The 23,506-nt window shown below is 46.5% G+C and overlaps 2 protein-coding genes across 2 annotated transcripts; one reads left to right on the top strand and one right to left on the bottom strand.

The window, feature by feature from the left end:
- Positions 1-5,094: 5,094 nt before the first annotated feature.
- On the bottom strand, positions 5,095-7,953 carry LOC114808951 (olfactory receptor 14A16-like). The gene is made up of 3 exons (XM_029057251.1): positions 7,714-7,953; positions 5,312-6,086; positions 5,095-5,228 (listed from the first exon to the last, which is right to left on the bottom strand). The coding sequence occupies exons 1-3, from the start codon at positions 7,951-7,953 to the stop codon at positions 5,095-5,097; spliced, it is 1,149 nt and encodes a 382-aa protein (XP_028913084.1).
- Positions 7,954-22,101: 14,148 nt separating this feature from the next.
- On the top strand, positions 22,102-23,019 carry LOC114808950 (olfactory receptor 14A16-like). Its single transcript, XM_029057250.1, has one exon. The coding sequence runs from the start codon at positions 22,102-22,104 to the stop codon at positions 23,017-23,019; it is 918 nt and encodes a 305-aa protein (XP_028913083.1).
- The last annotated feature ends 487 nt before the right edge of the window (positions 23,020-23,506 follow it).

Raw genomic sequence — 23,506 nt, 5'->3', positions numbered from 1 at the left:
AGGCTGCCTTAGACACTGTGGACCATCCCCTTCTCCTGGAAATGTTATCCAACCTTGGCTTCACTGACTCTGTTCTCTCCTGGTTCTCCTCTTATCTCTCTGGCTGTTCATTCTCGGTCTCCTTTGTGGGCTCCTCCTCTGCCTCCCACCCCCTTACTATAGGGGTCCCTCATGGTTCAGTTCTGGAGCCTCTTCTCTTCTCCATCTACACCCACTTTCTTGGAAAACTCATTCTCTCTCATGGCTTCAACTACCACCTCAATGCAGATGATGCCCCAATCTACATCCCAAGCCCTGATCTACCTCCCTCTCTTCAGTCTGGCATTTCCTCTTGCCTTCAAGACATGTCTACTTGGATGTCCTCCCATCACCTCAAGATTAACATATCCCAAACAGAACTTCTTATGTTCCCACCCATACCCTGTCCTTCCCGTGACTCATCACTGTAGATGGCACCCCCATCCTTCCTGTCTCACAAGCCCATACCCTTGGCATTATCCTTTACTCCTCTTTCTCACTCAATTTACATATTCAATTCACTAAATCCTGTCGGTCCCACCTTCACAACATCGCTAAAATCCACTCTTTCCTCTCCATCCAAACTGCTACCACATTAATACAATCACTCTTCCTATACTGCCTGGATTACTGCTTCAGCCTCCTTGCTGACCTCCCAACCTCCTGTCTTTCCCCACTCCAGACCTTACTTTACTCTGCTGCCCAAATCATTTTTCTGCAAAAACATTCAGGACATGCCACCTCATTCTTCAGAGAACACCAGTGGTTGTCCATCCATCTCTGCATCAAACAAAAAGTCCTCACCATTGCCTTTAAAGCACTCAGTCACCATGCTCCCTCCTACCTCACCTTGCTACTCTCCTACTACCACCCAGCCCACACGTATAGCTCCTCTAATTCTAACTTTCTCACTGTACCTCAATCTCATCTATTTTGCCACTAATCCCTCGCCCTCAACCAGCCTCTGGCCTGGAACGCCCTCCCTCCTCAAATCCGACAAACAATTACTCTCCTCGCCTTGAAACCCTTATTGAAGGCACATCTCCTCCAAGAGGCCTTCCCTGACTAAGCACTCCCCACTTCATCTTCTGCCACTCCCTTCTGCATCACCCTGACTTTCTCCCTTTATTATTCCCCTTCCCAGCGCCCCCAGCACTTATGCACATATATGTAATTCATTTATTCATATTAATGTCTGTCCCCCATTCTAGACTGTAAGCTTGTTATGGGCAGGGAATGTGTCTGTTTATTGTTGTACTCTCCCAAGAGCTTAGTACAGTGCTCTGCACACAGTAAGTGCTCAATAAATACGATTGAACTGAATTGAATTCCATTTCCTCCCCTTCTCTCCTTTCCTCTTCCCTCCCCTCTCCCCTCTCCTCTTATCCTTGCCTTCTCTCCTCTTCTCCCCTTCCCTCTCCTCCCCTATTCTCTCTTTTTTCTTCTCTCCCCTCTCCTCTTCTTTCCTCTCCCCTCTCCTTTCCTCCCTTTCTTTCCTCTCCTCTCCTCTTCCCTCCTTCTCTACTCTCTTCTCCTCACCTCCTCTCCTATCTTCTCCCCTCTCCTGCCTCCACTCCCCCACCCCTCTTCTCTCCTCCTCTTCTGCCCTCATTTCCTCTCCTCTTATCCTTACCTCTTCTCCTCCTTTCCCCTTCCCTCTCTTCTCTCCTCTCCTCTTTCCTACTCTCTCCTCTTGTCCGCTCCCTTCCCATCTCCTCCCCTTCTCTTCTTTCCTCCCTCTCCTCCCCCGATTTCACGTGGGACTCACAGTCTTAATCTCCATTTTACAGATAAGGTAACTGAGGCACAGAGAAGTTAAGTGACTTGCCCAAGGTCACACAACTGACAAGTGGCAGAGTTGGGATTAGAACCCACGACTTCTGACTCCCAACCCCGTGCTCTTTCCACTAAGCCACATGTCAAGCACTGTTTTAAGTACTGGGGAAGATACAAGTTTATCAGGTCGGATACAGTCCCTGTCCCACATGGGGCTCACAGTCTAAGTGTTTCACCCCCTTTTCAGGGTTGCGGAAATTGAGACACAGAAAAGTTACATGATTCATCCAAGGTAACCCAGCAGACAAATGAAAGACCTGGGTTAAGAACCCAGGTCCTTCTGATTCCCAGGCCTATGCTCTATCAACTAGGCCACACTGCTTGGTAGATACATTCTCTGCCCACTAAACTAGAGTAATCAGTCAAACAATTAAGGTGTTTATTGGGCACCTGCTCTGTGCAGAGCACTGTACTAAGTGCTTGGGAGAGTACAGTATAACAGAACTGGGAGACATGTTCCCTTCCACAAGGAGCTTACAGTCTGGAGGAGACAGCCATCAATCCAGCAATCAATCAGTGGTATTTATTGAGTGCTTACTGTATGCAGTGCCCTGTATTTAGCACTCCTGAATACTCAGTACTCATAAGCTTGTTGTGGGCAGGAAATGTGTCTGTTTATTGTTATATTAGTACTCAATATAGTGCTCTGCACACAGTAAGGGCTCAATAAATACAATTGAATGCTTGAATGACATACCATAAAAATGCAGTAGTAATATAGTAGCAGCAGCAGCAGTAGTAATAGTGGTAGCCTAGTAGTAGCAACTGTAGAGCAGCAGTAGTAGTGGCAGTATTAGTAGTATACTACTAGTAGTAGCAGCAGTAGTGGTAGTGATAGTAGTAGTAATCAATCAATTGTATTTATTGCTCTCTTACTGTGTGTTCAGAACAATGTTTGGGAGAGTACTGTATATAACAGAGCTCCCTGCCCACAAGGAGCTTACAGTCCAGAAGAGAGGACAGACATTAATATGAATAAATAAATTGCAGATATGTACATTACTGTTTCGGGGCTAAGGGTGGGGTCAATAAAAGGTGCAAATCCAAGTAATAATAGTAGTAATAATGATAGTAATAGTTGTAGTAGTAATAGTATAGTAGTAATAGTAGTAGTAGTAATAGCAGCAGCAGTAGCAGTAATAGTCATAGAAATGTTAGTAGTAGTAGCAGAATTCTTCTTCAATAGCCGTCAAATCATTTCTGACCCAAAGTGACTCCTTGGACACACCTGCTCCAAAGCATCCCACCTTCTGCCATAAAGGTACATGTATCCATAGAATTTTATTGGTAAAGATACGGAAGTGGTTTACCATTTCCTTCTTCTACACAGTAAAGCTTCAGTCTCTGCCGTCAACTTTGTTCAACGTTTTGATAACTCAATAATCTGCTTTTGACTCTTTCCCATGCCACTGCTGCCCAGCACAGGCGACTTGACTCTGATGCCCTGGCTCCAACTTTTCCGTTATGGGTAACCTCCTATGGCATAGCTCTAAGCTTCATCAGCTCACGCAAACTCTTCTGCCACCATAAGGTGTCTAGTCAGAGGAGAGAGTAATAGCAGTAGCAACATTTATTAAGTGTGGATTTGGTGTGGGGAAGTGCATTATGCAATTGGGAAGTAGAAGAAAAAAGTGGTGCCCTTCCTGCCGACAGGAAGGTTACATTTTGAAAGTTGAGATGAATATAAGAATACTTACAGCAATGTTAAAATAAAATGAATTCTTATGAATATAAGAATATTTACAGCAATGTTAAAATAAATGAATTCTTATGAATATAAGAATATTTACAGCAATGTTAAAATAAATGAATTCTTATGAATATAAGAATATTTACAGCAATGTTAAAATAAATGAATTGGGAGGACATATATAATGAGGGCTAATCAGAAATTCCCCTGCCTCCCTCAGATGGCTGGATTCAGTCTGATGGGTGGGACCAGAGTGTGAGGGGGTGGGGAAAGCCCACAACAGAGAAGAGTTTTAGTGAGGAGAGGTGCTAGGGAGATGGAGAGAGGGGGACAACCATCCTTGTTCTGCTCTGCTGTCCCCTTCCTCCCTTAAATCCCAGGGCTTCTCCCTTGCTCATCCCCGTTGGAGTATGTCCATCTCCATCTCCGTTATCTCCCCGCAGGACATGGGGCAGGTCAGATGAGATCTGGATTGGCCAGTATGAAACTGGGTGAATGGCCAACACTGTTTGGGGAGAAAGAGCATGGGCCTGGGAATCAGAGGAGCAGGGTTCTGAACCCATCCCTGTCAATTGCTTTCTGCGTCCCCTTGGATGAGTCACTTACCTACTCTGTGCCTCATTTCTCCCATTCTTCCTCCTACTTAGACTGTGAATTCCATGCGGGACAGAGACTGTGTCCAACCTAATTGACCTGTATCTACCCCAGTGTTTAGAACAGTGTTCTAAAGTAAGTACTTAAGAAATACCATAACAGAAACAAAACAAAAGAAAGCCAGGAAGGGGGAGGGTACATGTGAGAGGAAAAGGGAAAAGTAGTCACCAGGGAAAGTAAAAACTCTCTTCAAAACCTTACTGAAGGCACATCTCCTCCCAGAGGCCTTCCCTGACTAAGTTCTCCTTTCCTCTTCTCCCACTCCCTCTGTGTCTGACTTGCTCCCTGTATTCATCCCCTCCCTCCCCCAGCCCCACAGCACTTGCATACATATCTGTAATTTATTTACTTATATTAATGTTGGTCTCCCCTCTAGACTATAAGCTCATTGTGGGCAGGAAATGTGTCTATTGTGATATTCTACTCTCCCAAGCACTTAGTACAGGGCTCTGCACACAGTAAGTGCTCCATAAGTACGAATGAATGAATGAATGAATGAATGAAAAACTCATTTACTCCAGTCCATTAGTAGGTTTTGATGAATCCCATTACCGGTTCAAACTCCCACAACTGGCAGTGACCTGAGGGGCTAGTAAATACCATGCAGACCAATGTCAGAATAAAGAGCAGGGGATTTTTTTAATGGTATTTGTTAAGCTTTAACTCTTTGCCAAGTACACGGTACAAATTGATCAGGTTGATCAGGTTGGACACAGTCCCTGTCCCACAATGAGCTCCCAGTCTTAATCCCCATTTTACAGATGATGGAATGAGGCACAGAGAAGTTAAGTGACTCACCCAAGGTCTCACATACAGATACGTGGCAGAGCCAGGATTAGAACCGAGATGATTCTGACTCCCAGGCCAGTGCTCTATCCACTGGGCCAGAGTGCTTCTCAGAGGGAATGGATATCCCACTCCAGGACCTTTTCCAGCGCAGCCTTCACATCCCTGTTCCTCAGGCTGTAGATGAGGGGGTTCAGGGCAGGGGGCACTGTAGTGTAGAACACGGAAACCACCAGTTCCACAGCTGAGGGGGAATCTGGGGAGGCTTAAAATAGGCAATGGAAGCAGTAGAGAGGAAAACAGTGATGATGGCAAGGTGGGGCAAGCAGGTGGAGAAGACCTTAGCCCAGCCCTCCGTGGCTGGCATCCTCAGCACTGCCCAGAAGATGCAGATGTAGGAGATGACAGTGGAGACAAAGGAGAATAAAGCACAAACAAACCCCGAGACCAAACTGAAAGCAAAAACCACGTGAGTATTGGAACACGAGACCATCAGCAAGGAGGAGGCGTCACACAAGAACTGCAGAAATATGGGGGACCCACAGAAGAGCAGGGAGAATGACCCCGCCGTGTACATCATCCCAAATATACCCCCACCTAGCCAGGAGGCAGTGGCCAGTTTTACACAGGTCTCTCGATTCATGGTGACATCATAGCACAGGGGGTGGCAGATAACCACATAGCACTCATAGGACATCACCGTGAGGATGAACAGTTCCACACCAACTAACAAAATCACCAAGAAGATCTGAGCTATGCAGTCCAGGAAAGAGATGGCTCTCGTGTGGGTCAGGGAGTTGTGGATGGACTTGGGGACAGTGATGGAGATGAGGCAGAGGTCGACAAAGGAGAGGTTCCTAAGGAAGAAGTACATGGGGGTGTGGTGGTGCTGGTTGAGGGCGGTAACGGTGACGATGAGGAGATTCCCCACCAGGGACACCAGGTAGACCAGGAGGAACAGCGCAGCGTGAACCAGCTGCAGTTCCCAGACCTCCAAGAACTCCCAAGGAGGAATCCAATCACAGTGGTGGATGTTGTTCTGGGACAATCTGTGAACTGTCCAAAGAGGCTCAGATAAGGGGCATAATTTACAAAAAGGTATCTGAAAGAAAAATAAAAAAAGCTTGTAATTTCAGCACGAAGCCTTCCTCCGTCTCGGCTTCTGTTCCCCAAAATCAGCACTCAGATTTCACAAGGACCTAGGAAGGCTTTGGAGCTGTAGAAAGGGATCTGAGGTCATAGTCCCTTGGTGACCTGCTCGGGAAATGCATTTTTTATGGTCTTTGTTAAGCACTTACTATGTGTCAAACACTGTTCTAAACACTGGGGTAGTTACAAGCTAATCAGGTTGGACACAGTCCCTGTTCCTCATGGGGCTCACAGTCCAAGTAGGAGGGAGAACAGGAGGGCTGAGGTACAGAGAAGTGAAGTGACTTGCCCAAGACCATACAACAAGTATTTGGCAGTCGGGATTAGAATCCAGGTCTTCTAACTCCCAGGGCTGTGCTCTTTCCACTAGGCCATGCTGCTTCTGCATTTCTGAAAAGATCATTTCTAAGCTCTGGGGTAGATACCAGATAATCATGTTGGACACACAGTTCCGGGGACAGTATATATATGTATATATATATACATATATGTATATATATAGTATATAGCATATACATATATAAAGAGTTGTTAACAGGAAGGGGAAAAAAACCAAAAAACACTTAGTCCAGTATATTACACTGTCATTACTGTTCCTAACCACCACACCTGATAATGACCCAGGGACGAAGAAATGACAAGGGGGAACCAATGTCAGGAGAAAGAGAAGGGGCTTTTAATTATAAGAGTTGTGGTATTTTTAAAGCACTTGTTATGTGCTATGTACTGTACTAAACACTGGGGTAGATACAAGATAATCAGATCCCACATGGGGTTCACAGTCTAAGTAGGAGTGGTGCTCTGCAAACAGTAAGTGTTCGGTAAATATGATTGATTGATTGATTGAATCCCCCTTTTGCAGATGAGCCACCTGAGGCACAAAGACGTTAAGTAACTTGTCCAAAGCCACATGACAGACAAGAGGCAAAGTTCAGATTAGAACACAGATCCTCTGATTCCCAGGCTTGTGTTCTTTCCGCTAGTTCATGCTGCTTTTTTTCTGGAGGAATGGATGCCCCCCCAGGACCCTCCCCAAGGCGGCCTTGATGTCCCGGTTCCTCAGGCTGTAGATGAGGGGGTTCAGGGCAGGGGCACCGCAGTGTAGAACACGGACACCAGCAGGTCCAACACTGAGGGGGATCCTGAAGGAGGCATAAGGTAAGCAAAGGTGACCGTGAAGAAAAAAGATGTGACAACGGCAAGATAATAATAATAATAATGTTGGTATTTGTTAAGCGCTTACCACGTGCCGAGCACTGTTCTAAGCGCTGGGGTAGACATAGGGGAATCAGGTTGTCCCATGTGGGGCTCACAGCCTTAATCCCCATTTTACAGATGAGGGAACTGAGGCACAGAGAAGTTAAGTGACTTGCCCACAGTCACACAGCCGACAAGTGGCAGAGCTGGGATTCGAACTCATGAGCCCTGACTCCAAAGCCCGTGCTCTTTCCACTGAGCCCAGAAGTCTTTGCCTCGACTCTCAATGGTTGGAATCCTCCGGTGCAGAAGATGCGAGTGTAAGAGAGAGTGATGGCAATGAAGGAGATTAAGGCAAAAATAAACCCATTAGCAAAACTGACATCCAGTACAACTTGCCTCTTAAAACGGGAGGCCTTCAGCAAGGAGGGGGCATCACAGAAGAACTGCTGGACCATGGGGAACCCACAGAAGGGCATGGAGAATGTTCCCACCATGTACATCACCCCAAATGTATCCCCGTTGAACCAGGAGGTGGCTATCATCTGCGTGCAGACTGCTCGGTCCATGATGTGCTCATAGTGCAGGGGGTGGCAGATGGCAACGTAGCGATCGTAGGACATCACTGTGAGGATGGACAGCTCTGAAGCCGTGAAGAAACTGATTAGGAAGGGCTGGGTGGCTCAGCCTTGGAGTGATATCAAGCTGTTATTGGTTAAGGAGTTGTGGATAGATTTGGGGACAGTGATGGAGATGTAGCAGACATCTATGAAGGACAGGTTCCTGAGGAAGAAATACGTAGGGCTGTGGAGGTGCCGGTCAAGGGCGGTGGCAGCAATGATGAGGAGATTCCCCATCAGGGTCACCATGTAGACCAGGAGGAACAAGGTGGCGTGGCCCAGCTGCAGCTCCCGGGAGCCATCCGAGAACTCCAGGAGGACAAATTCCGTCACCGTGGAGATATTGGCCATTTTCTAGGGGGATCTGTGGATTGCCCGAAGAGGCACAGAATGAAGGATAATTACAAAAAGGGGGTCAGAAAATCACCACTTTGAATTTCTTCCCTCTATCTTGTTTTCTGCCACCGAATTCTATGGTTCAAAAGCAGCATCCGGTTTTCAGAAGAACTTGGGAAGCGGCAGGATGCAATGGCTTTGGAGAAATGGGGGTCAGAAGTCCCTCCTCTCCCCGACACCCGCTAACATGTTCAGTAACTCTATTTCTGCTGATTCCTTTTTTGTGTGTGCCACTATGGCTTGATTATATTGTTTAGCATGTCAGTGACTTGCACAAAGAAGCGGATTGGTCAAGGGGTGCCTGTACAATTGCTCACATTCCTATACATATACACATGTGCACCAATGTACACACATTAATTCACCCATGTGACCTCACATAAACACTTCCGCATATGTAAACACACTCCACTACACAAGTAATGGAGAAGCAGCATGGCCTAGCGGAAAAAGCACCGGCCTGGAAGTCAGAGGACCACTAGCTTACTGTGTGACCTATGAGTCACTTCACCTCTCTGTGCCTCAGTTGCCTGTTCTCCCTCATACTTAGACTGTGAGCCCTACGTGGGACCGGAACTGTGTGTCCAACATGATTATCTGGTATCTACCCCAGAGCTTAGAACAGTCCTGGTCCCATAGTAAATGCTTAACAAATGCCCTAATTATTGTTTATAATTATTAAGTACATTTACACATTCACACACACACACACACACACACACAAAATGCATGCACAGACAAATATATATTTTCAAGGTCCCATGCTAGATTCTCCCTCTTTGTCTGGGAATTCCTATTCCCAGAGAGTGGGTGGCCAAATTCACACCCTTTTCCCTCTGTCTAGGCTTGTGCTCTTCTCCAACCCAACATCCACTCAGACACTGGCCGAGGAGATCCACAGTTCAGCTTGCGCTGCTAGGTTTGCCAAAGGAAAAATGAATAAAAGATAGAATCCTGGTTCAGGTCAGAAATCTCCTTCACGAGAAAATCAAGGGGTCCCCACAAGTATATAACAGATCTATGAATTATATATTATATTTTTTTTGTTTTGTTTTAATGTCTGTCTCCAGCTCCGGACTGTAATTTTGTTCATTCATTCATTCATTCATTCATTCATTCATTCCGTAATATTTATTGAGTGCTTACTATGTGCAGAGCACTGTACTAAGCGCTTGAAATGTACAAATCAGTAACAGATAGAGACAGTCCCTGCCCTTTGTCGGGTTTACAGTCTAATTGGGGGAGACAGACAAGAACAATAGCAATAAATAGGATCAAGGGGATGAACATTTCATTAAAACAATAGCAAATAGGTAGAATCGAGGTGATGTACATCTCATTAACAAAATAAATAGGGTAATGAAATTATACACAGTTGAGTGGACGAGTACAGTGCTGAGGGGATGGGAAAGGAGAGGGGGAGGAGCAGAGGGAAAGGGGGATAAGAGGGCTTAGCTGAGGAGAGGTGAAGGGGGGTGTAGAGGGAGCAGAGGGCAGGGAACGGGTCTACCATGTCTGTTGTACTGTACCCTCCCTGAGCACTTAGTACAGTGCTCTGCACAAAGTCAGAGCTCCATAAATACCACTGATGAAGATGATGAAATAACCACCTCAAAGAAAAGGTCTTAGATTTTCCTTAGGAGAGATCTCTTTACCTTGGAGATAGCATGGGTTAGTTGTAAGACTAAAGGACCTGGTTTCTGGTCCCAGCTCTGCCAGTGGCAGTCTTTGGATGACTCACTTAACTCTCTGGGCCTCAATTTCCTTCTCTGTAGAATGGGGATAGAGCCCCTGATCTTTCCCTATCACTTAAATCTTGAGCCCTGATTGGCACAAGGTCTGTTCTGATGATCCTGTATCTGCCCCAACCATTGGCTCTTAGTAAACCCTTAATAAATGTGCCAACAAAAATATCACTTTGAGGTGAAGAAATTGGACAGATTAATTTTCTCATGTTTTTGCTGTCAGTCTCCCCGCTTCGACTCACTGGAACCATCTAGGGTTGGGGTCCCTACTGATTCTGGATGCTCACCTTTCCTTGCACTCTTGCACAGTGGTGGCTGTTACAGGAAAAGCACTTTGAGGTAATCTGTCCTTAATGGTCCCCCGGTGACCCCGCAGTGCCCTTAAAGCAGCCACTGTTCCAGGCAGGGTGGGGGTGGGGGAAGGACCAACTCTGAACTCTGCCTGAGAGACCTCGTTACCTGGAGACTCTGGAGCCTGTTGGTGACATCATCCCTGAGATTCTTCAGGTCTCAGACTGTACCACTTGTGATACCTCTGCACCCATGTGGTCCTAGAGGATGATTTGACACTAACAGTCTGGGTTTCCCCTAGTCTGTGTGCAGTCTGGTGTTTTTATTTTGAATGCCAGGCTCCCCTCTCTGCTCCAAACTTGGTAACTGCTGATGGGTGACATTGCCCAGAAGCCACATGTGTGTTTAGGGAAAGCGTACCAGTTTTGGAGGAATGGAGGTGGTCAGAGACCTTACTGGGAACATGTTTTGATTTGGGGTCCTTAAGTTATGTTCCATTCTGATTATATAACACACTCGGTCACATATGTTTGTGTATCCAGTAATTATGTGTGCCCTTGTTGGCCAACCTGAATTTGCCTGAACACCGCTCTGTACCAACATAAATACCCCAGGGTACGACCTAGGCTTTGGTTATTGGTTTTAGTGTTCATTTTTTTGCTTATTCCATATTTCCTTTACCCAAAGCAAGGATAGCCTGATTTTTGTCTCAAAGATTCATTCATTCATTCATTCAATAGTATTTATTGAGCGCTTACTATGTGCAGAGCACTGTACTAAGCGCTTGGGATGAACAAGTCGGCAACAGATAGAGACAGTCCCTGCCGTTTGACGGGCTTACAGTCTAATCGGGGGAGACGGACAGACGAGAACAATGGCAATAAACAGAGTCAAGGGGAAGAACATCTCGTAAAAACAATGGCAACTAAATAGAATCAAGGCGATGTATAATTCATTAACAAAATAAATAGGGTAACGAAAATATATACAGTTGAGCGGACAAGTACGGTGCTGTGGGGATGGGAAGGGAGAGGTGGAGGAGCAGAGGGAAAAGGGGAAAATGAGGGTTTAGCTGCGGAGAGGTAAAGGGGGGATGGCAGAGGGAGTAGAGGGAGAAGAGGAGCTCAGTCTGGGAACGCCTCTTGGAGGAGGTGAGTTTTAAGTAGGGTTTTGAAGAGGGGAAGAGAATCAGTTTGGCGGAAGTGAGGAGGGAGGGTGTTCCAGGACCGTGGGAGGACGTGGCCCAGGGGTCGACGGCAGGATAGGCGAGACCAAGGGACGGTGAGGAGGTGGGTGGCAGAGGAGCGGAGTGTGCGGGGTGGGCGGTAGAAAGAGAGAAGGGAGGAGAGGTAGGAAGGGGCAAGGTGATGGAGAGCCTTGAAGCCTAGAGTGAGGAGTTTTTGTTTGGAGCGGAGGTTGATAGGCAACCACTGGAGGTGTTTAAGAAGGGGAGTGACATGCCCAGATCGTTTCTGCAGGAAGATGAGCCGGGCAGCGGAGTGAAGAATAGACTGGAGGGGAGCAAGAGAGGAGGAAGGGAGGTCAGAGAGAAGGCTGACAGAGTAGTCTAGCCGGGATATAACGAGAGCCCGTAACAGTAAGGTAGCCGTTTGGGTGGAGAGGAAAGGGCGGATCTTGGCGATATTGTAGAGGTGAAACCGGCAGGTCTTGGTAACGGATAGGATGTGTGGGGTGAACGAGAGAGACGAGTCAAGGATGACACCGAGATTGCGGGCCTGAGAGATGGGAAGGATGGTCGTGCCATCAACGGTGATAGAGAAGTCTGGGAGAGGACCGGGTTTGGGAGGGAAGATGAGGAGCTCAGTCTTGCTCATGTTGAGTTTTAGGTGGCGGGCCGACATCCAGGTGGAGACGTCCCGGAGGCAGGAGGAGATGCGAGCCTGAAGGGAGGGGGAGAGGACAGGGGCGGAGACGTAGATCTGCCCGTCATCTGCGTAGAGATGGTAGTCAAAGCCGTGAGAGCGAATGAGTTCACCGAGGGAGTGAGTGTAAATGGAGAACAGAAGAGGGCCAAGAACTGACCCTTGAGGAACTTCAACAGTTAAAGGATGGGAGGGGGAGGAGGCTCCAGCGAAGGAGACCGAGAATGACCAGCCAAAGAGGTAAGAGGAGAACCAGGAGAGGACGGAGTCCGTGAAGCCAAGGTGAGATAAGGTATGGAGGAGGAGGGGATGGTCGACAGTGTCAAAGGCAGCAGAGAAGTCAAGGAGGATTAGAATGGAGTAGGAGCCATTGGATTTGGCAAGAAGGAGGTCACGGGTGACCTTAGAGAGAGCAGTCTCGGTAGAGTGGAGGGGACGGAAGCCAGATTGGAGGGGGTCTAGGAGAGAATGGGAGTTAAGGAATTCTAAGCATCGATTGTAGATGACTCGTTCTAGGATTTTGGAAAGGAAGGGTAGTAGGGAGATAGGGCGATAACTGGAGGGGGAAGTGGGGTCAAGAGCGGGTTTTTTTAGGATGGGGGAGACGTGGGCATATTTGAAGGCAGAGGGGAAGGAGCCCTTGGAGATTGAGCGGTTAAAAATAGAAGTTAAGGAAGGTAGGAGGGCAGGGGCGATGGTTTTAAGAAGGTGAGAGGGAATGGGGTCCGAGGCGCAGGTGGAGGGGGTGGCACTTGCGAGGAGGGAGGAGATCTCCTCTGAGGATACTGCAGGGAAGGATGGGAAAGTAGGGGAGGGGGTTGGTGGGGGGGAGGGGAGAGGTGGAGGGGTGACTTTGGGGAGCTCAGACCTGATCATGTTGATTTTCGTGAGGAAATAGGTGGCCAGATCATTGGGGGTGAGAGATGGGGGAGGGGGAGGAACAGGGGGCCTAAGGAGAGAATTAAAGGTCCGGAACAATCGGCGGGGGTGACGGGCATGGGTGTCGATGAGGGAGGAGAAGAAGCTTTGCCTGGCGGAGGAGAGGGCAGAGTTAAGGCAGGAAAGGATAAATTTGAAGTGTGTGAGGTCGGCTCGGTGCTTGGACCTTCGCCAGCAGCGCTCAGCAGCTCGAGCATAGGAGCGTAGGAGGCGGACGGAGGAGGTGATCCAGGGCTGTGGGTTAGTGGAGCGAGAGCGGCGGAGGGAAAGGGGGGCGAGAGAGTCGAGATGAGTAGAGAGGGTGGAGTTGAGAGCGGAGACCTGATCGTCGAGAGTGGGAAGAGAGGACAGGGCGGCAAGGTGAGGAGAGATGCTATTGGAAAGACGGATGGGATCGAGAGAGCGGAGGTCTCTGTGGGGCAGTAGCGAAGATTTGCAGGGGGAGGGAGTGTGAGAGATGAGGCAGGTGAGAAGGTTATGGTCAGAGAGAGGGATTTCAGAGTTGGTGAGGGAGGAGATAGTGCAGCGGTAGGAGATGACGAGATCAAGGGTGTGACCGAGTCGGTGAGTGGCGCGGTATGGTGGAGGAGGAATCCACTCCCAGAAAGTAAGAATGCAAGAGTCAGTCACTCCTGTTGACTAATGCCCATTGTTGTTCACAACCATCAGACCTCCTTCAGCCCCACTCTTTTCTACCCCTTGTTTTGCTCTCTGCTGCCTCGAGCACTTTCATCCACCTCTCAATACCCTTTGCCCAATGCCCTTTGCTTCACCATCCAATCGCCCTGACTCCCCAGGCAGGGCTAGATTCAGGTGGTTGGGGCCAGTGTTAGAGTGGGTCAGGGAGCCACACAAAGGAGGAAATTGTGGTATTTGTTAAGCACTTACTATGTGGCTCAATGGAAAGCGCCCGGGCTTGGGAGTGGGAGATCATGGGTTCAAATCCAGGCTCCACCGCTTTTCAGTTGTGGGGCTTAGGGCAAGGCACTTGACCTCTCTGTGCTTCAGTTACCTCATCTGTAAAATGGGGATTAAGTCTGTGAGCCCCACGTGGGACAACCTGATCACCTTGTATTCTCTCCAGTGCTTAGAACGGTGCTTTGCACATAGTAAACATTTAACAAGTGCCATTGTTATTATTATTATTACTATGTGCCAAGAACTATTCTAAGTGCTGGGGTAAATATAAGGTAATCAAGTTGTCCCATGTGTGGCTCACAGTCCTAATCCCCATTTTACAGTTGAGTTAACTGAGGCATAGACAAGTTAAGTGGTTTGCCCAAGGTCACACGATGATGGGGTGTTTGGTAAGGAACAGTCTTTCTTGGTCTGGTGGCTTACAATTTCCCTCTCCAATATCCCAGGTCCTCCTTCTTGCCCATCCCCATTAAGACATCTCCATCTTCCTCACCATTGTCTCCGCACCAGACAGGGGCTGGACTAGACTGTAAAATCATTTCTAGATTGTAAACTCGTTGTGGGCAGGGAGTTAGAAAGGCAACATGGCTTAGTGGAAAGACCATGGACTTGGGAGACAGGACGTGGGTTCTAATCCTGAATCTGTCACTTGTCTGCTATGTGACCTTGAGCAAGATACTTAATTTATCTGTGACTCAGTTACCTCATCTGTAAAATGGGGATTAAGACTATGAGTCCTATATGGGACAACCTGACTGTCTTGTATCTACCCCAGTGTTCAGAACAGTGCTGTGCACATAGTAAGCATTTAACAAATACCACCATAATAATTGTTATTATTATTGTCAACACTGTTTTATGGTACTCTTCCAAGAACTTCAAAAAATGCTCTGCACACAGTTAGTGCTCAGTAAATACCATTGATTGATTAGTAAATTAATGCCTGTCTCCCTCTCGACCACAAGCTCACTATTGGCAGGGAATGTGTCTACCAACTCTGTTGTATTGTACTCTTCTAAGCTCTTTATACAGTGTTCTGCACACCGTAAGCACCTAATAAATGCCATTGATTAATAAATTAATATATGTCTCCCCCATCTCTCCTATGAATAGACATCTTATTGTGGCAGGAGAGTTTGTGTTCGCTGAGGAAGCTTAGATCTATGCCATATAGGGTTATCCATAATGGAAAAGTCTAAGCCAAAGCAACAAAGTCGCTTCACCTGTGCTAAGCAGCAGTGGCGTGGGAAAGAGTCAGAGGCAGATAATAATAATAATAATGTTGGTATTTGTTAAGCGCTTACTATGTGCCGAGCACTGTTCTAAGCGCTGGGGTAGACATAGGGGAATCAGGTTGTCCCACGTTGGGCTCACAGTCTTCATCCCCATTTTACAGATGAGGGAACTGAGGCACAGAAAAGTTAAGTGACTTGCCCACAGTCACACAGCCGACAAGTGGCAGAGCTGGGATTCGAACTCATGAGCCCTGACTCCAAAGCCCATGCTCTTTCCACTGAGCCACGCTGCTTCTCTATCAAGTGATTAAAGCATTGATCAAAGACAACGCAGAGACTCAAGCTTTTACTGTGAGCTAGAAGGCAATTGTAAACCACTTCCATATCTTCACCAAGAAAACTCTAGGGATAGATGTAACCAGAATGATCTTATGACAGACAATTCCATGGAATTTGAAGAGAAGTTTCCCCCTATAGACTGTAAGCTCACTGTAGGCAGGAGTGTATCTACCAACTCTGTTGTATTGTACTCTTCCAAGCGCTTCATACAGTGCTCTGTGCACAGTAAGCACTCATTGAATACCATTGATGATAGTAATGATAACTCCATGAGATCCACACTGTTCAGTTGGAAATAGGACAGATGGCCAGCATAGTCAGGGAAGTCAGTGGAGGGGAAATGAGAGAAAGGAAAGGGAAGACTGGCCACCAGGGAAGGCAAAAAAAAATCACCTAATCAATCACTGGTCTTTATGGGGCACTTACTGGGTGCAGACACTGTACTAAGCCCTTGAGGGAGTACAGTATACCAGAGTTGGGGAGAGTGATCATATGTCATATATGAAGGTAGAGGACATTCCAGGCCAGAGGCAGGATGTGTGTGTGCAAGGTGTCAGCAGAGAGAACCCAGGTCCTTCTGACTCCCAAGCCCATGCAGCATGAGAATTAGCATAACCTAGTGGAAAAAGAGCGTGGGCCTAGGAACCAGAAGGACCTGGGATCTAATTCTGACTCCATCACTTGTCTGCTGTATGACCTTGGGTAAGTCACATAACTTCTCTGTGCCTTAGTTCCCTCATCTGTAAAAAGCGGATTAAGACCATGAACCATATGTGGGACAGGGACTATGTCCATCCCGATTATCTTGTATCTACCCCAGTGCTTAGTAGAGTGCCTGGCACATAATAATAATGATGGTACTTGTTAAGCGCTTACTATGTGCAGAGCACTGTTCTAATCGCTGGGGTAGACACAGGGGAATCAGGTTGTCCCACGTGGGGCTCACAGACTTCATCCCCATTTTACAGATGAGGTAACTGAGGCACAGAGAAGTGAAGCGACTTGCCCACAGTCACACAGCTGGCAAGTGGCAGAGCCGGGATTTGAACTCATGACCTCTGACTCCAAAGCCCGGGCTCTTTCCACTGAGCCACGCTGCTTCTCTAGTAAGCACTTAACAAATACCATTATTATTATTAATAAATTGCGAAGCAGTGTGGCCTTGTCCCTAGAGCCTGGGCCTGGGAGTCAGAAGGAACTAGGTTCTAATCTGGATCTGCCATGTGTCTACTGTGTGACCCTGGGCAAGTCACTTCACCTCTCTGGGCCTCAGTTCCCTCATCTGTAAAAATGGGGATTAAGACTGTGAGCCCTATGTGGGACAGGGACTATGTCCAACCTAAGTGGCTTATATCTACCCTAGTGCTTAGAACAGTGCCTGGCACATTATAAATGTTCAACAAACATTCTTGTTATTATTATACAGTGCCTGGCATGTAGGCAAAACTAAACAAAGATTATTATTATTATCGTGATTACTAGTAATAATAATAATAATAAATGCCATTGATTGGTTGAAATGGAGGTTCAGAGACATTAAGTGAGTTGCTCAAGGTCACCAAGGCAACAAAAGGCAGAGGTGGGACTAGAACAGTTCTGCCTCTTGACATTAGGCCATTATGTCAGCTCACTGAAGTGGATTAGCAGACCCCAGGAGGAAATCACTTGGGGAAGAACAATTATTCCATGTGGAGCCTCAGGAGACACAGGACAAGAAAGCACTGGAAACACTGGGGTACTCAGCTCATTCTGCGACACAATGGCTGCTTTTCTTTAGGGAAAAATGGAGACATCTTGGCAAGGTATCCTGGGAAACTCGTCCTCATGAAGAAGCTTTTCCAGCTTCTCCTGCAACTCCAACACACTGATGAGCAAAAGGAGGCATCCTAGATGAGTGGAGGTTGTCCCCTTCAAAGCTGGGACTGATTCAGTTAGTCTTGATGTTGCAGGGGTTTGGAGGAGAGATGGTTAACTGGGTCCGGGGAATCCAGAGAAAGAGGAAGAAAATCGTTCCAGTCCTGGCATCACTACTTGCTGCATAAATCTCTCCCCTGCAAGCTTCTCTGCCTTGCCCGATGAAGAAATCCAGCAAGATATTTATTGAATTGAATGTTCTCTGTGTGCAGAGAACTGTACTAAGTGCCTGGGAGACTACAACAATGTAGAGTGGGTGGATAAGATCCTTGCCCACAGTGAGCCTGCAGTCTTTTCTGGCTGTTTTATTTATTTATTTTTGGTCGGGGGTGGTTATGGCATTTGCTAAGCTCTTACTATGTGCAAGGAACTGTACTAAGCTCTGGGGCAGATACAAGCTAGTCCTAAACGAGGCACACAGCTTTAACTGAGTCCCAGAGAAGTTTAGTGGCTTGCCCGAGGTCACACAACAGACAAGTGGTGGAGCTGGGATTAGAGCCCAGGTCCTTTGTTTCTTAGACTCGTTATCTATCCACTAGACCATGCTGCTTCTCAAGTTCAAGAAGCCATGGAATGAGGAAGCTGGGAGCGCTAGGAAAGATGGTCAGGGGATGAGAGAGAGAGGGAAACAAGCTAGAAGAACTGAGAGGACCAGAAAAGCAATAGTTCAGTTATTTAGTTTGATATTGCATTTATTAACCACTTACTCTGCACCAGTGTTAACTGCTGAAGTAGATTTGAGATTATAAATCAGGTGGCTAAAGATGAGTTTACAGTCTAGATGATTGATCAATCAATCAATCAATCAATCAGTGAATGGTATTTATTGAGAACTTACTGTGTGCAGAGCATGGTACTAAGCTCTTGGGAGAGTACAGCAGTCAGCCAGTCCATCATATTTATTGAGTGCTTACTGTGTGCAGAGCACTGTACTGTACTGGAAACAGTACAATATAACAATAAACAGATACATTTCTTTCCCACAAGGAGCTTACACTCTACAGAAGGAGGCAGATATTAATATGAATAAATTACGATTATGAACATAATTCATGTGGGGCTGAAGGTGGGGTGTATACAGGGTACAAATCCAAGTGCAAGTGTGACTCAAAAGGGAGTGGAAATCTGGTGAAAGAGGGCTTAATTGGACTAGGTCTTTTGGAGGAGATGTGTCCTTAAATAAGACTTTGAAATTGGGGAGAATAGTGGTGAGGTGTATATGCAGGAGAAGCAGCATGGTGTAGTAGAGAGAGCATGAGCCTGGGAGTCAAAAGGTCATAGGTGTTAATCTGGCTCCATCACTTGTCTGCTGTGTGACCTTGGGCAAATTCCTTCACTTCTCTGTTCCTCAGTTACCTCATCTGTAAAAATTGGGGATTAAGAGTGTGAGCCTCTGGGGGACAGGGACTTTGTCCAACCTTGTTAACTTGTTAACCCCAGAGTTTAGAACAGTGCTTGGCACATAGTAACCTCTTAACTAGTATTATTATCATTATCATTATTATTATTATTGAGGGGGAGGATATTCCAGGCCAGAGAGGGAGGACAAAGGAAAGGAAAAAGAGTAGGAGAAACCTATTTAGCATTAGGGGAAAAGTGACAGATAGGGATAATAATAATAATGTTGGTATTTGTTAAGCGCTTACTATGTGCCGAGCACTGTTCTAAGCGCTGGAGCACTGTTCTAAGCGCTGGGCACTGTTCCGGGAGAGTTTCTGGATTGGGGAAGGAGAGTGACGAACCCTTAGACTACCTGGGTGGAAAATCCAGGATGGATCAATAATAACAGTATTGTTTCTACTGCAATGGTATTTATTCTGTGCCTTCTGAGTACACAGCAGTTCCCTCTATTTATAGGGACAATAGGATCAGTTTGGTGAGCAGAGGACTTAACCCTACATCTGAGAGGAGAAACCAAGCAATAATAATCATAATTATTATTATTATGGTAAGTGCTCACCATGTGCCAGGCACTGTGATCAATACAGGAAAACTAGGTAGGACACAGTCCCTGTCCCACGAGGGGCTAACAGTCTAAGTAGGAGGTAGAATGGGTATTGAATCCCTGTTGTATAGATGAGGAAACGGAGGCACAGAAAAACTGAGTGACTTGTTCAAAATCACAAACTAAGCAAATGCTGGAGCCAGGATTAGAACCCAGGTCCTCTGACTCCCAGACTCATGCTCTTTCCATTGCTTCTGCTTCCTATTTCACCTGCCTAGAACACCTTCCCCACACATATCTTTTCTCCCTGCCTTCAGAGCCTTCCTCAAATCCTACTTTTTTTTAAAAAAAGGATTTTGTTAAGCACTTGCTCTATGTCAAGCACAGTTCTAAGCACTAGAGTAAATTCAACTTTATCAGGTTGGACTCAGTCCCCGTCCCAAGTCACTTCACTTTTCTATGCCTCAGTTACCTCACCTGTAAAATGGGGATTAAGAGTAACAGAGCTGGGCACTTAGTAAGGGCTTAACAAATACCATTAAAAAAAGAAGAAACTGAACTCCTCATCTTCCCTCCCAGATCATCTTCTCCACCCAGCTTTCCCAGCACAGTTGACAACAACCCCTTCCTTCCTGTCTCAGAAGACTGCAACCTTGACATTATATTTGATTTCTCCCTCTTCAACTCTCACATCCCAGCCACTGTCATAACCAGTAGGTTTTTCCTCCCCATTATTTCCTAGATCCACTCCTTACTTCCCATCCAAATGGCCACCACCCAGATCTGGACACTAGCCATACCCCAGCTAGAATACTGTATCAGTTTTCTACTTAGTCTGAAATTGTTCAATCTCCCCTGTTACTGCGTAACTCAGCTGCTCAGATCATCTTTTTATAGCATCTTTCTGCATATATTCCCCCTCCTCCTTAAATGGTGACTCACACACCTCTAAATCCAGCAGAAATTACTGACCTTTGATTTAAATTACTCCATCATTCTTTTCCCTCTTACCTATCCACCCTGTTCTCCCACCTCACCTTAATTAATACTCCCAGGTGCTTAGTAGAGTGTTCAGCACAAAATAAGTACTTTATAACTAATGTGGATTAGTGTTTTAAAAGCATGGGCTTGGGAGTCAGAGGAACTGGATTCTATTCCTCACCACCCCCCAACATTCCCCTATTCCCCACCTCTAGACCATAAGCTCATTGTGGGCAGGGAATGTGTCTGTTACACTGTTATATTGTACTCTCCCAAGTGCTTAGTACAGTGTTCTGCACACAGTAAGTGCTCAATAAATATGATTGACTGATGGACTACTCCTGGCTCTGCCACTTACCTGCTCTGTGATGTTGGGCAAGTCACTTCACTTCCTCTGTGCCTCAGTTCCCTTATTGGCGAAATGGGGATTCAATATCTATACTCCATCCTACTTAAAATGTGAGCCCCATATGGGACCTGATTATCTTGTTTGGAATCATCATGGCCTAGTGGAAAGAGCATGGTCCTGGGAGTAAGGGGATCTACGTTCTACTCTGAGCTCCACCACTTGACTGCTGGGTGTCCTTGGGTAAGTCACTTAAATTCTCTGTTCCTCATTTACCTCACCTGTAAAATGGGGATTAAGAATGTGAGCCCCATGTGGAACCATATTCCATATTCCACTGAGTCCAATCTGATTAGCTTGTATCTACCCAAGAGAATTGTACAGTGCCTAGCACATAGAAAGTGCTTAACAAATACCATAAAAAATAAAAGTAAAAATAAATACCACTGATTGATTGATTGATTCCACTACCTCCAGGAGTCTTTCCCCAATTAATCTCTAATCTTCCCATCTTGTATCAGTGCCTGCAACCTCAGACCTTCCACTCCACCTAAGGAATTGTCACAGGTTCCGCAAAACTTATTCACCTCTTATATATCCTATTACTCCTGCTATCTGTAATTGATTTAGGCATTTGTCTTCTCTGCTAGACTTCAAGGTCAGGGACCATATCCTAAAACGTTTTGCATTCTTCCAAGAGCTTAATAGAATGTTCTGAATGAATTGTTTGCCCAATACATGTTATTAATGATGATAATGATGATGAAGTGAGGGAAGTTGTAAAACAGCTGTCCTGGTAAATATCTCAAAGTGGGAGCAAACCATCGAGTCTGTAATTTTTCATGGGAAGCATGGGACTGGGAGTCAGGGTATCTAGGTTCCATACCCACCTCTGCCACTTACTTTATGAGCGACCTTCTGAGCAAGTCGCTTCTCTGTACCTCAGTTCTCTCATCTGCAAAAATGGAAATTCAGTATTTATTCTCTCTACTACTTAAACTGTGAGCCCCATGTGGGATTGAATCATCTTTTATATAACCCAACGCTCAATACATTGCTCAGCACATAGTAAGTGCTTTACAAGTACCACAGTTATTATTAGTGGGTAGACCAGATATGTGAGAGTGAGGTATATTCTATGGTTCTCAGAGGTCCCATCTTGTGAGATGTTCTGATGGAGATGGTTCCCTTCTCTGTGTCTGGGTAACATTGGCAGATCATGGTCAACCACACCACAGTGATGGAATTCGTCCTCCTGGGGTTCTCAGAGGTCCGGGAGCTGCAGCTGGTCCACGCCGTGCTGTTCCTCCTGCTCTACCTGGTTGCCCTGACGGGGAATCTCCTCATCTCTGCCATCACCACCCTTGACTGGCACCTCCACACCCCCATGTACTTTTTCCTCAGGCACCTGTCCATCCTCGACCTCTGCCTCATCTCCATCACCATCCCCAAGTCCATCCTGGTCTCTCTGACCACCTGCTACTCCATCTCCTTTCTGGATTGTTGTTTGCAAGTCCTTCTGGTGCTTTTGTTTGCCACTTCAGAGCTGTTCATCCTCACGGCCATGTCCTACGACCATTACACCGCCATCTGCCACCCTCTGCGCTACGAGGTCATCATGGCCCAAGGAGCCTGTGGGAAGATGGCGGCCACTTCCTGGCTCAGCAAATACCTCCTTGGAGCATCCCTCTCAGCTGGTGCATTATCCTTGCCCATCTGTGGGTCCCGTGAGATCCAACAGATCTTCCGTGACATCCCCTCCTTGCTGAAGATCTCTTGTTCGGAAGAACACACAACCCTCGATTTAACTGTAGCCATTGGATTCTGTTTGACTTTGTTCTGCTTTGTTTCCATAGTTGTCTCTTATATGCACATCTTCTCCACTCTGCTGAGGATCCAGTCTGAAGAGGGACGGTCCAAAACCTTCTCCACCTGCCTGCCCCATCTCACCATTACCTCTGCTTTTTTCACTACTGGTTCCTTCCCTTATTTAGCACCCACCTCAGAGTCCCCCTCGGCCCTGGACCTGTTGGTATACGTGTTTTACACGATGGTGCCCCCAGCCCTGAACCCCCTCATCTACAGCCTGAGGAACAGGGACATAAAGACCTCCCTGGGGAGGGTCCTACAGGGGTAAATTAATCTCTGAGAAGAGGAGGACCCTCCTCTTTGCATGATTTACCACAACCTCACAACCGATGAGTTTCATTCAGTCGATCACTGGCATTTATAGAGTGCTTATTATGTGCAGAAAACTGTACTAAGCACTTGGAAGATTACAACAGAGTTGAACTTAGATTTGCTCCCTCAGGCCACAACACTTATGTCTATATTTTTAATTTATTTATTTATAGTAACATCTGTCTCCCCTTATATATTGTAAGCTTATTGTAGGCAGGGAACATGTCTACCAACGCTATGATATTGTCCTCTCCCAAGCACTTAGTACGGTGCTCTGCACACAGTAAACACTCAAAAAATACAATTGATTGATTGGAAGAGACCATTCCTTCCCACAAGGACCTTACAGTCCACAGGGCAGGCCATTCTGTTCTCCTCCAGTCTCTTTACCCCAGTTTTTACTGGCTGAATAGATTCCCAACCCAAATTCCCCACTCTCTCAA

The sequence above is a fragment of the Ornithorhynchus anatinus genome, unplaced genomic scaffold (assembly GCF_004115215.2).
Source record: "Ornithorhynchus anatinus isolate Pmale09 unplaced genomic scaffold, mOrnAna1.pri.v4 scaffold_77_arrow_ctg1, whole genome shotgun sequence".
Taxonomy (NCBI): domain Eukaryota; kingdom Metazoa; phylum Chordata; class Mammalia; order Monotremata; family Ornithorhynchidae; genus Ornithorhynchus; species Ornithorhynchus anatinus.
The sequence above is the reverse complement of the archived record's forward strand: the minus strand, read 5'-3'. Positions and strand labels throughout refer to the sequence as shown.

Excerpts from the sequence above, each read along its gene's own strand:
- LOC114808951 (XM_029057251.1), bottom strand. The coding sequence starts at position 7,953 with ATGTCCTACGATCGCTACGTTGCCATCTGCCACCCCCTGCACTATGAG. Across the intron at positions 6,087-7,713 it reads AGAGGCAAGTTGTACTGGAT|ATACCTTTTTGTAAATTATG; the intron begins GTCAGTTTTGCT and ends TTTTTCTTTCAG. Across the intron at positions 5,229-5,311 it reads GGCTAAGGTCTTCTCCACCT|CTGTGGAACTGGTGGTTTCC; the intron begins GCTTGCCCCACC and ends ATTCCCCCTCAG.
- LOC114808950 (XM_029057250.1), top strand. The coding sequence starts at position 22,102 with ATGGTCAACCACACCACAGTGATGGAATTCGTCCTCCTGGGGTTCTCA.